At 56.5% G+C, this 16,119-nt stretch overlaps 1 protein-coding gene across 1 annotated transcript in view; it reads right to left on the bottom strand.

Annotated features, from left to right (window-relative positions):
- The window catches only part of ATP11A (ATPase phospholipid transporting 11A), a 74,143-nt gene extending 58,944 nt beyond the window's left edge, over nucleotides 1-15,199 (bottom strand). The window contains exons 1-4 of the mRNA XM_040620383.1: nucleotides 15,076-15,199; nucleotides 13,505-13,581; nucleotides 10,757-10,942; nucleotides 5,752-5,928 (exon numbers count right to left, since the gene is read on the bottom strand). Coding sequence (XP_040476317.1) covers nucleotides 5,752-5,928; nucleotides 10,757-10,942; nucleotides 13,505-13,581; nucleotides 15,076-15,199 — 564 coding nt within the window. The remainder of the gene's footprint in view (nucleotides 1-5,751; nucleotides 5,929-10,756; nucleotides 10,943-13,504; nucleotides 13,582-15,075) is intronic.
- Nucleotides 15,200-16,119: the final 920 nt, after the last annotated feature.

Below are 16,119 nucleotides of genomic sequence, written 5' to 3'. Positions count from 1 at the left end.
CCCCCCCAGCACCCCTCCCCTCCGCGTACTACCCGACCCCACCCCATCTGACCCCCCCAGCACACCTCCCCTCCGCATACTGCCTGACCCCACCACGACTGACCCCCCAGCACCCTCCCCTTCGCGTACTGCTGGACACCCGACCTCTACAGGCTATGGGTTTGGCAAACATTTCCTCAGTCAGTGGCTTGTCTTTCTCATTCTTAACAGTGTTTCTTGAAGAGCAGAAAATTTTAAGCTGTGAATTCAACTGTTTGCTGCTGGCCTTGCTCTGATCGTTCGTAAGTCCCACCAGGTTCTGCTGGGGGTTTTCTTTGGGATTTTCTTCACAGACATGTCACTTGCCCTGTTTCCTCCTGTCCAGTCTGCCATCCTTATCCCGTTCCCTCCTCACTGTATTAGCGACGACGTCCAGTACAGCCACTGAACAGGATGGCGAGAGGGGAGTCTGCGTCATTCTCAGTCTTAGGGTGAAAGCATCTCAGTTTTCACCATCAGGAGCAGTGTTAGCTGTGGGTGTATTACAGATGCTCTTTATCAAGTTGAAATTCTCCTGAACATCAGGAATGGTGGTGGATTTTGTCAAATGCGCACGCGAGGCTTTCTTCATTTGAGTGCAAACAGACTGAGAACCAAACAGCAGGTCTCCTGGTCAGAAATGCAGCCAGACACGGAGGGTAGAGAACACTGCTTCACCTCGGGTTCTCAACCAGAAAAAAGCAAAAACAAACAAAAAACCCAACCCTGACTGCCCATTCTCCCAAAATATAGGCAATGCCTTCCCCTCCCCCCTCCGAGCCTCACAAAAAAACAAAAACAAAAAATCATGATCTGAATTTTTAGTTTGCTACCCTACCTCAGGGTGATCTGGCCACTCTCTGGAATTCAGAAAATATCCACTCTCGATTCCGCTGTGATACATAAGGCCTTCGTGGAGTCCTGACGCTTAAAAATCGAGTAAACCTTAGCCAATGATTTAGGGGCTGCGTTCTAGTTTTTCGTGTGTAAAGAAGTACACCACCGTGAGCCCGGGAGGCATGCGGCCGGGGTCAAAGTTCTGGCTCAAACTGGTACTAGAAACACAACGGAGACGTTAAAATTCTACAGCCCCACAAACAGCACAAACACAAGCAACCTTTTCAAAGGTTTAACAAAGCTAAGTATTTTTTCTCTTAAACGGGCCATAATGAAAATGTCTGTTACTTTTCACTAACTTTTAAAAGTAGATATTAAAAGAAAGCTAAGTTATCAGGCAGCCACAGCATTTATGTCTCATTTTTGTGTTTCTGTGACCAGCCTAAAATGATCCGTGAGCCTTCACAGACTTCCTGACCCCAAGACGGAACTGTCTTTAAGGCCCCACCCTGTGAAACTGGCCTTCCTGCCCAGCACCCACTAACCCATGATTCAAAAATGTCCCCAAGTACCTGTAGCACGTCACCCAGGACCAAAGTCACATTAACGGAGAAAGCCCCTACTTAAAACCCCATCTTCCGTCTCCGGAAGTGTCTACAGATGTTCAGGATCTGCTCACAACGCTGGCGGAAGACCGCGGAGGCGCCCGGAGGGAGCCGCTGGCGCTGGTGACAAGGACACAGGGACTCGTCAGGTCACTCTCTGACTTCTTACTTATTCTTGAACGTTTTCATGCTAGAAAGCCTTCGTCTCAAATGTGTAATGAAATAAAGCAGCATGTCATCTGCTTCCGAACGGAAGAGCCCTGGGACGCCACGAGAACATCCGCCGCCGTTTCTGGACCCCTCTGTCTCCCAGGTCCAGCGTGCCCGGAGCCAGCTCGGATTTGGAACTGAAAGCCACCTGCGTGATTGCTTCTTCTAACCAGGCGCAGAGAGGCCACGCAGCTTCGACGGTACTCTGTAATCCCCTATTTCACAGGATAAATCACCGTAATAAGTCGTTACTGCTGATTGTTAACGTGGTCAGAAGACGTCTCTAATTCCGGATGGCGTCTGACAAGAAAAGTGAAAACCCAACGTGCTAACCGGAACACGTGTGAGCGTGTGGGCCGGCGGGATACAGTGAACGGGCACCAGGTGACGCACGAGAGCCCGCAAGCGGAGGACGGAGGGGCCACCGCACACGCTTCATCAACCTTATGTCCGGGGAGCTGAGTGCATGGACCCGGGGCCACGATGTCACACGCTCCGCAGACCCTGGCAGCAAGCAGCACTTGATCCTGGGGGTCCCTGGGCTCAGCCACACGCTCAGGACGAAGCCCGAGGCGGCTAGAGCACCTCCCTTCCCCCCGATGCGGACAGCTCGAGACAGTCGCTATTCCTCGCTTTTCTCTCACACTGCGAACACTTCACGCCGGAGTGTCCGCGACCGGGACACCTCACCAGCACCCGGCTCAGTTCTGTGGCAGTCGCTGTGGTTCTGTGGGTCACTGGGAGCATGGATCAGGACACACAACGCGGCCCACCTGGTCTGCCCCAGTCACGTGGTGGAAGGAAGCCAGAGATAAGCCCCTGGCACCGTTCTCTGCCGACTGCCAGGTCATCAAATGAGAACATGTGGGAAGCGGCCTCGGCTGTGCCGCACCTGAACACGGGCCGAGCACCATGGCCGTGCACGGAGCCCGATCTCCCCTGGAAGGTCGTCCGCGCACGCGGGGTTGAGCTTCCTTGTTCATGTACGACTGGGAGACCATGATGTAGAAAACAGAAAATGAGGCCCCATTCTGGATCCCTGCTGTTAGTAAAATGAGTGAGCATCACGACGGGCCAGGGAGAGGTAGTGCTGGTGCCACGGGGAAGGTGTGGGCGCAGGGGCAGACTCGCAGCTACAAGTCAGTCCACAGGCTTTGTTCTGAGGCTGTTCCTCCTGCAACGGGCCGGGCTTTGTAAGTAGCAGTGGCCCCACGGGGTTGTTCTGGAGCAGACGGGAGACACTCCGAAGTCCGCCCACATCTAATTGGTAAAGATAGTCTTCCCTTGCCCATAATCAAAAGTGACGCAGCTTTCTTGATGACATGACAGTGTAGCCTGAGCCTAATATTTAATTGTTGTGTCCTGAGGTCAGAGCTGGGAGCCACATGGATTCTGTGCCCCAAAGTACAACTTGGTGACAGTGATGAACCAGCGCCCGGTCCTCCTCTTGAACCTGGGATCTGCGTGCCCGTAGTGTGAGCAGCCACCAGGTACGAATCTGAGATGTGCGTGCCCATGGGCACAAGCAGGCGCTGGGTGCGAATCTGAGATGTGCGTGCCTGTGGGCAGGAGTAGCTGCTGGGTACGAATCTGGGATCTGCGTGCCCGTGAGCACGAGCAGGTGCTGGGTGTGAATCTGGGATCTGTGTGCCTGTGGTCGTGAGCAGGGGCTGGGTGCGGGGCTCTCACGTCGTCAGAGGCAAAGGGAAGGGGACACGCTGGGGGGTGGGCTCCTGTTTCTCCTTCATCCCAGACACCTGCCCAGGGTGTCTCCCCCAGAAAGGAAACCGAACTCTCATCAGTCACTGATCGCCAATATCGGCCCTTCCTTGGAACAGCTCAGAAGTCGAGCATGGTGGGAGTGGCTTTTTCGCCCCCTGGTGTGAAAGCTCTCTGATTCAACAGGACCAAGCTTGCAGAGTGAGGCTTCTGGGCATGCACATAGTCTAAGCTGGCGGTCTTTTAAGATGAATGCTTTCTTCCCAAGAAAACACAGATACGTTACAACACACGTTCTCCAGACCTGTTGTGGACCTAGGCTCTACTAATCCAGTAGTTTTTTCCATATACTCTGAGCTGTTTTTAAATGAAAGCAATTATGTGCTCTGACAGACGTCACGGCTACCGTCCACCCCGCTAACAGGGCTCGGGGCACCACCCTTGGCCTTCAGAGAGCCTCTTCCGTACAGACTCTGATTAGCAACAGAGGCTGTGCTTTCTCCTGAAATCACACACCATTATATCCCGTCGCCAGGCATTGAGCCACTGACCCCACCTCTCTAGGAAGGGCGCGTCCTCGGGAAGGAAGAGGAGTGCAGACACAGGGGCCCCCCCCGCTCTGAGCAGAGACACAGGCTCCCACCGTCTGTGGCCTCAGCCCGACCTGCCCCTTAAGGATGTTGACTCAGTTCTTCCTGCTCTGAAGGAGCTTTCCTGAGAAGGACCCACTGTGAAGCCCCCGGAGACACCGCAAGTCTGTCCCAGAGGCTCCTTCCTCCACCCCCGGCATACTGCTCCCTTCGTCAGAAACCGAGGCAGGGCTGGGGCCGGTGCGCGTCAGGCAGCTGGGGACGATGCACGCTACCCCAGGGAGAGAAAAGGTGGGAAGGCAACACGGCACCTCAACATCACTGTGGGAGTATTTGAAAGAAAAAAATGAAAATAATAAACTGGCTCTAAAATTTCAGGAATTCAATTTAGAAATCACTGCTTTTGGCTGTCTCCCCTAAAACACTGACAAGACTTTGTGCCCTAAATAAAGCATCGTTCAGCCTCTGGCTATATTCCACCAAATGCCTCAAGGCCCTCGGACCACCCCCGTCAACCAGGTCAACCTTCCAGAAGGTTCCTCCACACGGCCCTGTGCAGAACTTTCCACATCGACCCGAAGGCCCTGGGGGCTTTGTCCCTGGAGGGACAAACCAGCCGCAGCGGGAAGGTATCAGTGGCCGAAGGGCCTGACAAATGTCCTGCTGGCTGGACCCTGGGCAGCGGGGACGGCTTCAAGCCCCATCACCCGTCCCCGCTGTCTGCCCTGCCCAGCTCACGCGGCACCCGCGGCAGTGGCATCCAGCGCACGTCCCTGATTCTCGAAGCATTTGAACTGCACAGGAGCTGATTTTTAAGAAATGTGTTTGAGATTCCTCTTCTGTGTCGGGCACACCGGTGACAGGGTCTTCAGCGCGCTCTGAGACCACGTCAGGCTGGTACAGGTCACCGCGGCAAAGAACCCCACTGCACCCCGGGGAAGGTCCCGCTCGGTCATGTGTCCCGGCGTGTATCTCACTTAGGGCAATCTTTGACAGTTTACAGAGGAATGCAATAGGCCTAACCACACATATCTAGACATGTGGGACAGCCACATGTGGATTTCGTGGGCCGCCACACAGGTGTGCACACCCGGGACACGCGGCCATGTGTGCACGCCTCCATGGGCACATGGGTGTGTACCACTAAAGGGAAGTTCTCCAAACTCTGGGACGCCGTCATTTACCTTTTTTGTTCAAAGCCGGTTCCCAAACGCCCCACCCATCCTGGAGAGCCATCGACCGGAGACTCTGCCGTGCGTGGAGTGTACCTCAGCGTTCCTGTGCTCCAGTCAAGGAGAACACGGGCTTCACTTGAGGGAGGACATTCCAATCACCGCACTCCTGTGGCACTTACGACACCAACTGCCTGGCAGACTGGGACACGTGCCCAGTGCCCCCATTCACAGGGGGCTACACGCACGTCCTGCACCAGGGACATTCAGTGTCGTCTCTACTTTACAGATGAGGGGACCCGGGTGGGGAGTGGCTTGGGATGGGCACGTGGTCAGATGGCAAATACGTCCATGGCAGAAGTGGGCCTCCTGTGTGTGTGGCATAATTAAAGAGACATGAAGGACAGGTGGTCTAACACACAGGATGCATGTCCCACCAGCTGTAGGACAAGCTGTGGGATGAGGGGCCAGCCCCACACAGATGTCAACAGCAGCATTCGGTGGGGTGGGCAGCCGCCACGGCGATGGCCCCAGGAGCAGGGCGGGTAACCGCCATCCCCATAGGGCCCACGGGAAACAAGGTCCCAGAAAGAAGCTCACCTTGGAGGAGACTATTCTGTTGTCAGGGTGCCTCTGCAGGATGTAGGCCTCAGCACCTGGGGGGGGCTCCCTGTGCCCCACGTAGATGGTCCGACTGTCCACCCAGTTCTCTTCTCCAGCACACTGTGGAAAACAGAGCGGTGTTAGCAGGGGTGACAGCTCTCCCTGGAGTGCTGGCTGGAACACGTGGCCTCACCCGCGCACCACCTGTGCCGGGCCCCACCTGCCAAGGCTGGAGCCACCCCCATCTCACTCAACCCCCACGGGCTACACTCCCCAAAGGACCCATCTGAGCGGGAGGTCTGAGCCGACGGGGAAGCCCTTCCAAGCTGGTCGTCAGGGGAAGAACACGGCTGGGCTCCCGCACAGAGGGCTCAGCGCGATCCTCAGGCGTCCAACAGAAGACGGCAGCTGTTGGACACGCGGGATCACGTCTTTACTGAGAGGCTAAGACTGTGAGTGCAGGACGGAGCTGTGAACCGTCGCCAGTCTCCCTGCTCAACGCTCTCCCGGGAAGAGCGGCGGCTGGGGTCTGACCCATCTTCGTATTATTCAAAGGGTCGTGCCCACGAGGCACATGGCAAATATCTTCTGACCAGAAGAATCTTTACAACACTCATCCAACCCTATGCTGTCAGCATGGAGATGCCAAGACACCACAGCTACAGAGGAGAGACTAAGCTGCAGCCTGGCAGGCAGCCCGGCTCAGGGTCCTGGACCCCCAACCCCCAGGCCGGCGGCCCGGCTCAGGGTCCTGGACCCCCAACCCCCAGGCCGGCGGCCCGGCTCAGGGTCCTGGCCCCCTCACTCCACAGGCTGGCAGCCCAACTCAGATCCAGGCAGCCTGCTGGGCTATGGGAAGCGGTGGGGAGGAGGAGGTCAGTGTGACAGGACAGGAAGAAGGTGGGTCAGATCAAAGCTTGGGCTCAGTTGTCACTGAGACACAAGCCTCATGCAGGTCCACAGCGCCTGAGGACAGCCCTGCACCCACAGCTGTCGACTACGGACAGAGCATGAAATGACGCGGGCAGCCACGCAGGAGCCCGGGCTCTTCTGCCTCCCTCTTGCGGTGCCCACCCTTTGTGGGTCAGGGAGCCCCCGCTCCTGAATCCACACAGACGGGTACTGTAAGCAGCGCCTCTGCTGGGTGAGCTCACGAGAGCCTCACGTCACTTCTCTGTTTTTGCTTATGTACCATGGGTTTGCCCATCGCCACCTTCTCGGGGTCAGGAGCCTACAGGTGCGCCCAGCGCACGCACACATTCCCTCCGCCAACGCCACCTCCGTGCCTCCTGTCAGGGACTAGCTTTCCAAGATGTCCCTGCAGACCAAGGGCAAAGACCAACCCGGGCTCCATAACTCCACCTGTGTTTCCGGACATGCTCAGCAGGGACGCGGGAAATGCACGATCCCTGGGAGAGAACGGGTGGCCCCTCACTGGCAGGAACTCAGGACATGTCCCTGCCAGGAGTCCACTGCCCTACAGGAACCTGGTGCCGAGCCAGTGCGAGCCCTCCCCCACCGCCCCACACCCCTTCCTGCTGCCTTCCCGTTTTGGGGATGCTGACTCAAACGCCTCGTAAGAGCTTCATAGGCCAATCTGTGGGGGTGAGAGTTAAGAAAACACGAGCCCCTGATATCCCTTTATTTCTCGGGACACAGCCAGGGGACTTCTCATTCCTGCAGATTTGCGGACTTAGTTGAAAAAGAATACACGATAAAGGAACCATAGAAGGAAAAAAAAAAGCATAAAAAGGTAACTTTTAATACAAATATGAAAATCCTGAGAACCTTTCTCCCACCACTGGCTTTCGGCCCGACACCGACTACGGACGCACCAACCCTCCCGCTAGGCAGGTGGAGGCGCCCACTGTGCCCGGAGACGGGTCCCCCGTCTCTAGGGAGGCAGAGTCGGAATGAACGTTATCAAGGCCAATTCACATCCCCCACACTGTCTAGTGGACACGCACTGTTTTAACGTGATCACGTGACTCCTCAAATATGACCACACGGGGCAGTGCCAATGTGCCGACTGCGCGTCAGGACCCTCTTCCTGCCTGCAGAACGAGACCAGAAAGACACCAAGCACCAACAAGCAGCAGGCCTCGCCTAAGTCATCGCAACAAAAAATCCACTTGGGAAGGAACCACGCACTTACTGGATGAGAGCTCGGCCCTGTGTGAGGACGCTACCTTCCCACCATTCCCTGAGGGATGGAAAGAAGCCATGAGCTTCTGGAAAGTCCCTTGCTCCTAAGAGCAGTTACAACTCGGCGGACTCGAAGGCCATCGGTGAACTTCCAGCTGGCTTTGCTCACCGCGTGGTCAGCATCACAGGGCCCAGGGAGGGACACCGAGGAAGGACATGTCCCGCGGTCAGGAACTTGCAGGGGATCTCACGCACAGCCCCTGACAGGCAGGCAGCGTCTCTGGGTTCAGATCAAGACCAAGGTGAGTTCCGCGTGCTGTTCTCTGCATCAGTGTTCAACTCTAAGAAGGCTAAAACCAGTGTGCAAACTGTGGAGAACCCAACCAACAAGACGCCCCCAGAGACAGCCTGGCTCCTGATCACACCCACATCCCGTGTGCGTCCCGCAGCGGACCGGCTACAGGACTGCAGACGCATCGCTCAACAGTTCTGTGTCCAATGTTGTCAGCAAGATTCTGCTTCTCTGTCCATGTAGCAGTGAAAACAAACTTATTAGCCTCAACTGTATAATTTCATAACCTAACTGGTCCTGAGCCAAACATCAATCACACGGTCCGCGGTCCAGCGGCAGCGCACACAGAAAGACATCACGTCGCTTGGAGCTCTGAGCACGATGATGTGGGTCTTCATGAAACCTCCTGAGGGCAGGAAGACAGAGACACCAGCCTCTTTTTTTAGGGATTCATCTGAGATGGGACCAGTGATGGCACCCAACACAGCCTCCATGACTTACTTACACCTTGGAGCGCTGGAGACGGCCAGGGACGCGCATCACAACGCAAGGCTGAAGCTGCCACCAACTGGCCTTTCTCAGCTCCCAGGCGGCACCAGAGGACGACTCCTGCACGCCCCCAAGGCTGGCGCCAAGTCCAATCTAAAGTGGCCACCTAACCTATGGGAACGCGCCCAAGTGCACTCCAGCCTCCGAGATGCAAACCCACCCCCATGCCCGCGCTGCTCCCAGAGCGCCCACCCGCAGCTCGCGAGGAGAGGCAGCCGCTGCCCGGCGAGTTCCCAAACCCCAGACTCACACAGAGGAGGAAGGAGTCTTTCTTCTTATTGCCACATGAACGAAATTGTCACATACAGAAACAAGGAGACAAACACAAAAAAGACAGCAGCTGACGGGGGAACGCGCAGCATCAGTGAGACTGTCAGAACCTTTTCCAGGAAGAACCACAAATAAGGAGGCTGCTTCAGGCAGCGAGTGAGATCAGTGGAGAGCAGACCCCACGTGCGCGCTCTGCTCTCTTAACCTGACGTACCCACCCGCGGACCTGAGTGCGAACGATGCCATCCCCTGAAGTGGCGGCACAATTCCCTGCAGGTCACACACCTCAGAGGACTCAGTGCTTCTGTCCCAGCGAGCTGGGAATGAAACCTCCACTTCTGGTCTAGAGCACGGAAAACACTAGACAAATACCAGCATTTTGCTAACTCACGCGGTACCTTTCTGTCCAATCTGAAAAGATACAGATATGGTTCATGTTGACAGACCGTATGCTACTAATGAACTCTTAAAATACTAGTCACTGTGTAAACAGATTCCGTCACACAGAAACGGTGTTAAATTAAGAACAGGTGTAGATGTGACTCTGTCGAAAAAAATCTTACGTTCACACAGCAAACCCTCTGTCCTCCACTTCCAATCTTGATAACGCAGCGACTCTGAAGCGGTTGAAGGTCCAGTCTGCTCAGATGACTGACTATTCAGGTAAACTGTTAGTCAACAGGGCACATCGACGTTCACCATCACCAGCTGGTGGAAAACACGCACGGAAACCACAAGGAGACACAACTTCATGTGTCATGGGCAGCGATGATGGGGACAAAGACATGTGGAGAGGGTGTGGGGAGCCGGGGCCTGTCACTGGTGGGAACGTGGACCGGTGCAGCCGCTGTAGGAGACAGTCACCATAACTGCACGCACACGTGTGTTCACAGGAGCACCGCTCGGAACACACGAGAGATGGAACAACTGGAACGTCAATGGACAGACAGACAAGGCTGGGGTCGCACTATGGGGTCACTACTCAGCCATGAGAAGGACGCATGTCACAGCATGGGTGAACCTGGAAAACATACGTAAGGGAGAGAAGCAGAAATAAGAGGCCATGTGTTGTAGGGTTCCATGAAATGTCCAGGACGGGCAAATCTGCAGAGACCGTGCTTGCCAGGGGCCAGGAGAGTGACCGCTAATGGTTCTTCTGGGGTGAGGAAAATGTTCTGACTGGGGGTGTGATAGGTGCACAGCACCATGAACATGTTCCAACAGACGCAGACGCATCGCACACGTGCAAAGGCCCTGTGGTAGGCGAGTTACCCTCAGCAGCGATACAACAGATATTCCCGCTTTGCGAGTGGCTGTGTGGTCCGCATGCACACGAGATCACCACTTCTCACTTCAGGGACACATCAAAGGTCACCCAGCTCCCGTGCACACCGCCATCCGTCCTTGGCTCCCGCTTGCCCTTCTTCATTTTCTTGGAGGGAGAGGTCATTCCTGTGTTTGAACCACTTCCCCTTTCCAGTGTTCCACATAGACTCTAGAAACTGAGATGGAATCTCTCGCATAACCCTTTCAGGGAGTGAAAAATCCAGCGGGGGACGTGACGGGTAGGATCTGGGGCAAAACGCCCTGTGCCTGACGTACACAGTTGTTGTTCTGTATTCATCTGTGGGCAGGTGACCGGTCGCCTCAGTGAACGAGGAGGATGTGCGGCTGGCTGGCTCCGAGGCTCTCCGGTGTGCCGCTGAGAACAGCAGGCTCACACAGGGACCGGTCACCGTGGCTCACCTGGCGGACCTCGGTGCTGGCTCCAGTGGCAAGGGCTTCGGAAGCTACTAAGCTGGACCACCTCGTCTCAGGACCCTGCAGCGGCCAGAGCTCGCGTGACTCGGTCAATGAAAGGTCTCCTCGTGGCTCCGGGCGAGCTCGCCCCACGTCAGCACCTCCTCGCCTGTCCACTGCAAGCAGACCCGTCTGGGCAGGAGGAGGGGGCAGCACTTAGCGTGCCCCTCAGACTCATGTCCACGACGCCCACACGACTGTAGAGGAGCAACCAGGAAGGATGCCAAGGGTCAGGGCGGGGAGAGGGCCCGCAGAGCGCCTTGCAGGCGGCAGCCCCGGGGACCCTGGGGGGGGGGGGCAGGACAGAGTCTCCTGGAAGGATCCGCGTGAGGCCGGAGGACACAGGCAGGCGCGGAGGGAGCGGCCAGGAGCCGGGAAGAGAACGGTGTGGCCGCCCCCACCCTCTGCCAGTCTAGGTGTGCCGCGGCAGACACCATCCCCGGAGACGGCCGCCGTTTTGAGAAAGGGTCGCTGCCAGGAGCCACGGAGAAAATGTCACCACACATCACACTGACCCGGCTCTCCGAGTGTCCTGCAGGACTCCTTCCCTTGATCCTTCTTTTCTAAAGATGGTTCTGACGTTTGGATCGCCGCCGGAGAAGACCAAACCTGTGTCGGTGGGTGTGGCGGCACCTTTCTGGCAGGACGGCGGGATCTGGGGTGCAGGCTCAAGTCCGTTCAGTGTGGGTCCTGCTCTCCTGGCCCTCTGGGCTATCCTTCAAGCGGACTTCGGTTGAACCTGCCGGTCGACGGGCAGCCATCCCAAACCAAGAGCCACCACCGTGGGGGCCTGGACCCCAACAGGAAGACGTCAGAAAGGGCAGCAAAATGGCTTCGACGGGGTTCAGCGTTCACTGGCATCTTGAAAATGAGCGACACTACTCCGACTGTGTGGTCTCACCCACAACGAAAAGTAAAGGACCAACCAAACAGGGCAGTGACTCTGAGGTCAGGCAGGGCCAGGGGCACCAAGGACTCCCCTGCAATTCAGTGCACGACCCAGGCTCCGTCCTGTCCTTCCACGGACTGTGCCGTGGGGATACACAAGGGGAAGGACGAGGAAGGACGACAACGTAGCCAGGGAGCCTGCCTTCACACAGACCCACGGATTTCAGGATGAACCCAGTGGAAGAAAGGAGAAAGGAGCGTTCATCCAGAGCAGGTGGGGTGGGCCCCGCGGTGTCGGGGGGGAGGGGGCAGCAGGACCTTAGCCTGAAGCACGACCACAGCTCCCTGGGTGCTTGGGGAACCGCCTGGCTCTCGGGCTGGCCCCTGTTGGAAGTGCGGCCCAGCATCAGTGGTCAGGGGCTGATCCTGAACCGTGCGGGCGGGGGGCTGAACAGCTGTGGGTCAGAGCCGCAGTGTCCGGGCTGGGCCGACCCCTGTGCCCCATCACTGAGGACCGTCGTGTGCTCCAAACGCTTCCACTCGTGTGGGGTGCCCCGTGAGGAATTCAAACATACAGAAAACCCCAGAGCAGACAAATAAACCACCAGATTGAAGGAGGGTTCACGTTTTTGCCATGTTTGTACCAGGTGAATTTTTTTCAGAAATTAATTAGAAATACAGATTTTTTTTTTTAAAGATTTTATTTATTTATTCGACAGAGATAGAGACAGCCAGTGAGAGAGGGAACACAGGCAGGGGAAGTGGGAGAGGAAGAAGCAGGCTCACAGCAGAGGAGCCCGATGTGGGACTCGATCCCAGAACACCGGGATCACGCCCTGAGCCGAAGGCAGACGCTTAACCGCTGTGCCACCCAGGCGCCCCAGAAATACAGATTTTTAATAAGCCATTTGAAAGTACTCACCTCCTCCTCCTCCTTAAAATTTTGGACAGTGAGGGAGGGAGAAAATATCATGCAACCTGCTGCAGGGGCGGGCCCCCAGGGACACGGATGCCTCAAGGCTCCGCCAACCGGCCTGTCCCGCCGTCCCCCCAACGTACTTCTGTGTCAAGCAGTGGAGGGGAGGGAGTCCAGCACCCCAGCGGCCTGGGGGAGAGCGAGTCTCTGCAGCAGCCCCCCTCCCGCCGCGTCCGTCTCTGGGCGCTGGACGGCTGTGCCGTACGCGCTCCAGACTTCTCTCCCGGGCCAACACCAGCTCCAGGACCGCGTGCACACTGCCTGCGAACTGCCTCTACTCCACAGAAAAATGGGTTTTGACTTTTCCTTTGAACCGGTGATAGTGTGGTTCCCTCACAATGAGCAAAACACAATCTCACATTTGTATCTGCGTGAGAATCACGGTTCTACAGTTCTTTGAAAATTATCTTTCAACTGTGGGGGGCAGGGGATTCTGTAGTTTGGAACCCTGGCCCTAAATGGAGTTCGAGTAGGGTCCTGGGGCTTCAATCCCCAGATTCAGCCTCTGCCCAGCTCTCTCCAGCGCAGCCCATATAAGCAGGACCAGGAATGTTCCAGAAGAGAACAGAAGGATTGCAACAGCTGTCTTATCACGCTGACATAAAGAAACTGAGAAAAAAACAAGGACACAAGTCGGCATCTTCCTGACACTGCTGACGGCCCCCCTCACTGCGGCCCCAGACCTCAGGGTGGTGACGGCTGTGGCAGCAGGGAAGGCCCGGCTTCACGCCCTCAGCAGCTGTCAGAGGCCACACCATGACCAGCCCCCCAGGGCCAGCGAAATGCCCCCTCCCTTCTTTGTACGGGAACAGGAAGGCACAGCCACCCACCTGCTCCCAGGGAGCCCACCACTGGCTCTCCAGGCTCTCCCGGCTCTCCCGGGCAGAATTAACTCCCACTTCACGGGCTGCAGTCACAGAGCAAACACGGGTGGGGGGGGAGCCTTTGTGGGACCCCCGCGGCTGGTGGAGAAGGGGGTTAGTGACTGGCTGGGAGGGGCTCGGGCAGGGCTCTGGAGAAGAGGAGGAAATGCTCTAAACACACTCAGGGCAACACTTGCCACACGGACTTGGGATGCACACGGGTCACGGGGGTCAGGCCAGGCTCTGGTTAAGGAGACTGGACAAGGGAAAAGGCCCTTTCTCATCAGTCTCCCCCCGGCTCTGGCACGTCCACACACCACCTTCCTCCGTCAGCCTCAAGGCTCAGGTGCTCCCAGCACTTTCAACAAGTAAGAATCAGCCAAACGCAAAGGCTGATACAGACCAGCCTCAAAGCCTGGCCGCTTCTCCACCAGACCTCCCGACAGCTAAGAAACGGGACACCTGTAAACACCAGCTCCCCCAACGCCTTTCTCTAGAAAGAAAAGACTCATAAACAGGGAATAATCCCAATAGGGCCCAAACACAGTTGTGTCAAACTTGTTTCTCCCATGCATGAGATGTCGGGGGGCATCCCAGAACTCCAGAAGGGCCGGGGGGTCCACAGTGACAGCCACACGTGCCAGAGCGGGCATCTGGGAGCAGCCTGTGCTCGGCTCACTTCCAACGTGGCCCAACCACCGCGGCCCCTCCATTCCTGAGGGCAGATCCTCGTAGGTGTCCCTCAAAGTCCCCTAGCATGGTAACAGCCCTGAGTAACCACACCCCGCCAGCAAGGAGCTTGTCCCTGAATGTCTCCTGTCACCTTCACTTGAGAAATGAAACTCAGAAGTTCAGCGACCTGCCCGGAGCACTGAGCACGCCAGTCCAAACCTGGCCTGGAAGCAAGTCTGTAGACGAGAAACCAAGTCACAGAAACAGTTGCTTCAAGTCTCTGATTCCACAGTGAGCGACGACTCACCTTGAAGGGTCACTCACACCTGCTCAGAGATCTCATTCCCAGACATGCACGAGGACAAGCTAATCCCCAAATGCAGGATTGAACCCACCAGGCTCTGAAGTCCGGACCTCTGCAGTTCCTGACATGGGAGAGGTCGGACATGGCCCTCTGGGACCGTGACTGCGCCCGGCACATGCGTCAGGCTTCTCGAGAAGTCCGCAGAGTGGAACGCCGTCCGGCCAGCACAGGGCGAGACAAGAAAGGTTCACATGGAGAAAAGAACATTCACATAAACCTTACCAGAAACCCCATGGTTCTCAAACTCTTTGAGGTAAGAAATACATTTTAGTACATTCAATTTTATTTTGTTTTTTCAGATTTATTTATTTGAGAGAGAGCACATGAGCAGGAGAGGCAGAGGGAGAGGGCATCCCAAGCGGACTCCCCACTGAGCACAGAGCCCCACACGGGGCTCGATCCCACGACCTGAGCTGAAGCCGGGAGTCAGACGCTGAACCGCCTGAGCCACCAGGCACCCCATTCCAGGACATTCTAAATCAGCCATGACCGGTGTGCATACGTGAGCACAGGAGGAAGCGTCGGGCCCCGGTGCACTCGTGCTCCCGGTCTGTGCTGTACACGGGGGCTTCCCGCTCACCGCACTGAGGCCTGGGATCCGGGAAGGGCTGCTTGCGCTGCCGCATGGCCTCAGCAGACCCCAGGCGTTCTGGGAGGGGCTCGCATGTCCTATGTCTGCAACCTGTGCGTCAGAATCCCAACCTCCCGAAGGGTCCCCGATTAACATAATCTGTGAACGGGGTCCGTTTCCTCCCATGGTGTCATCTTCCATCTCCCCAAAACACAATAAACGGAGACGCAGGGCAGCTCCTGATCTTAATGCATCGCCCAGGAAAAGAAGTCAGTTCCTTAGCGGCAGCCTCATCACCCCTGAGCCCGGCAGGACCCAAAGCCTCGACTTCAGGACGTCTGACCTCGATGTTACAACAGGCAAGAGACGGAGACCTGTCAGGGCTCAGCAGTTTCCAAACGGAGGGAAAATCCCAGAACCAGGTCTAGTGAAATTAGCTTTCATGAAATTTCTGTTAGAAAACGGGTACGGTGAGGCCTGTGTACCCTGGGCTCCACGGCCCCGAGGAGCCCGCACAGCGGGAAGAAACGACCCGCGAGCACTGCTTCTCACAGTCGGCTTTTCCTCGTTTTCACCCATCTAACTTGCAACGTGGAAAATCAGTCCTATCTTCCCAAGAGACATGGTTAACACTCTCACAAATCCCGGTATTTCAAGGGTATTTACATCCTGCTGCTGAGCCAAAGAGCAGATCATGTGTCCAAATTATAAACGCAGGGCTATTTCAGCGATTAATTTTAAATCTACAAAGTGTCACGATAAATACAGCTACCGACCTCTTTCTCTTCACCACAGTGTCCCTACACTGGCCGAAACCTCATGGCCATTCCTGTCCCGCCGGCTGACGGGTGCAGAGGAAGCGATCACAGGCAGGCCCGGTGGCGAGCGCCCTTCAGAAGGAACAAACACAGTCCCTCGCCGCCAGGTGGACCGCGGAGGGATCGGGCTCTACTCAGGCCTCGCCTCTTTCCCATT

This window comes from Ursus maritimus, unplaced genomic scaffold (assembly GCF_017311325.1).
Source record: "Ursus maritimus isolate PB19 unplaced genomic scaffold, ASM1731132v1 scaffold_10, whole genome shotgun sequence".
Taxonomy (NCBI): domain Eukaryota; kingdom Metazoa; phylum Chordata; class Mammalia; order Carnivora; family Ursidae; genus Ursus; species Ursus maritimus.
The sequence above is the reverse complement of the archived record's forward strand: the minus strand, read 5'-3'. Positions and strand labels throughout refer to the sequence as shown.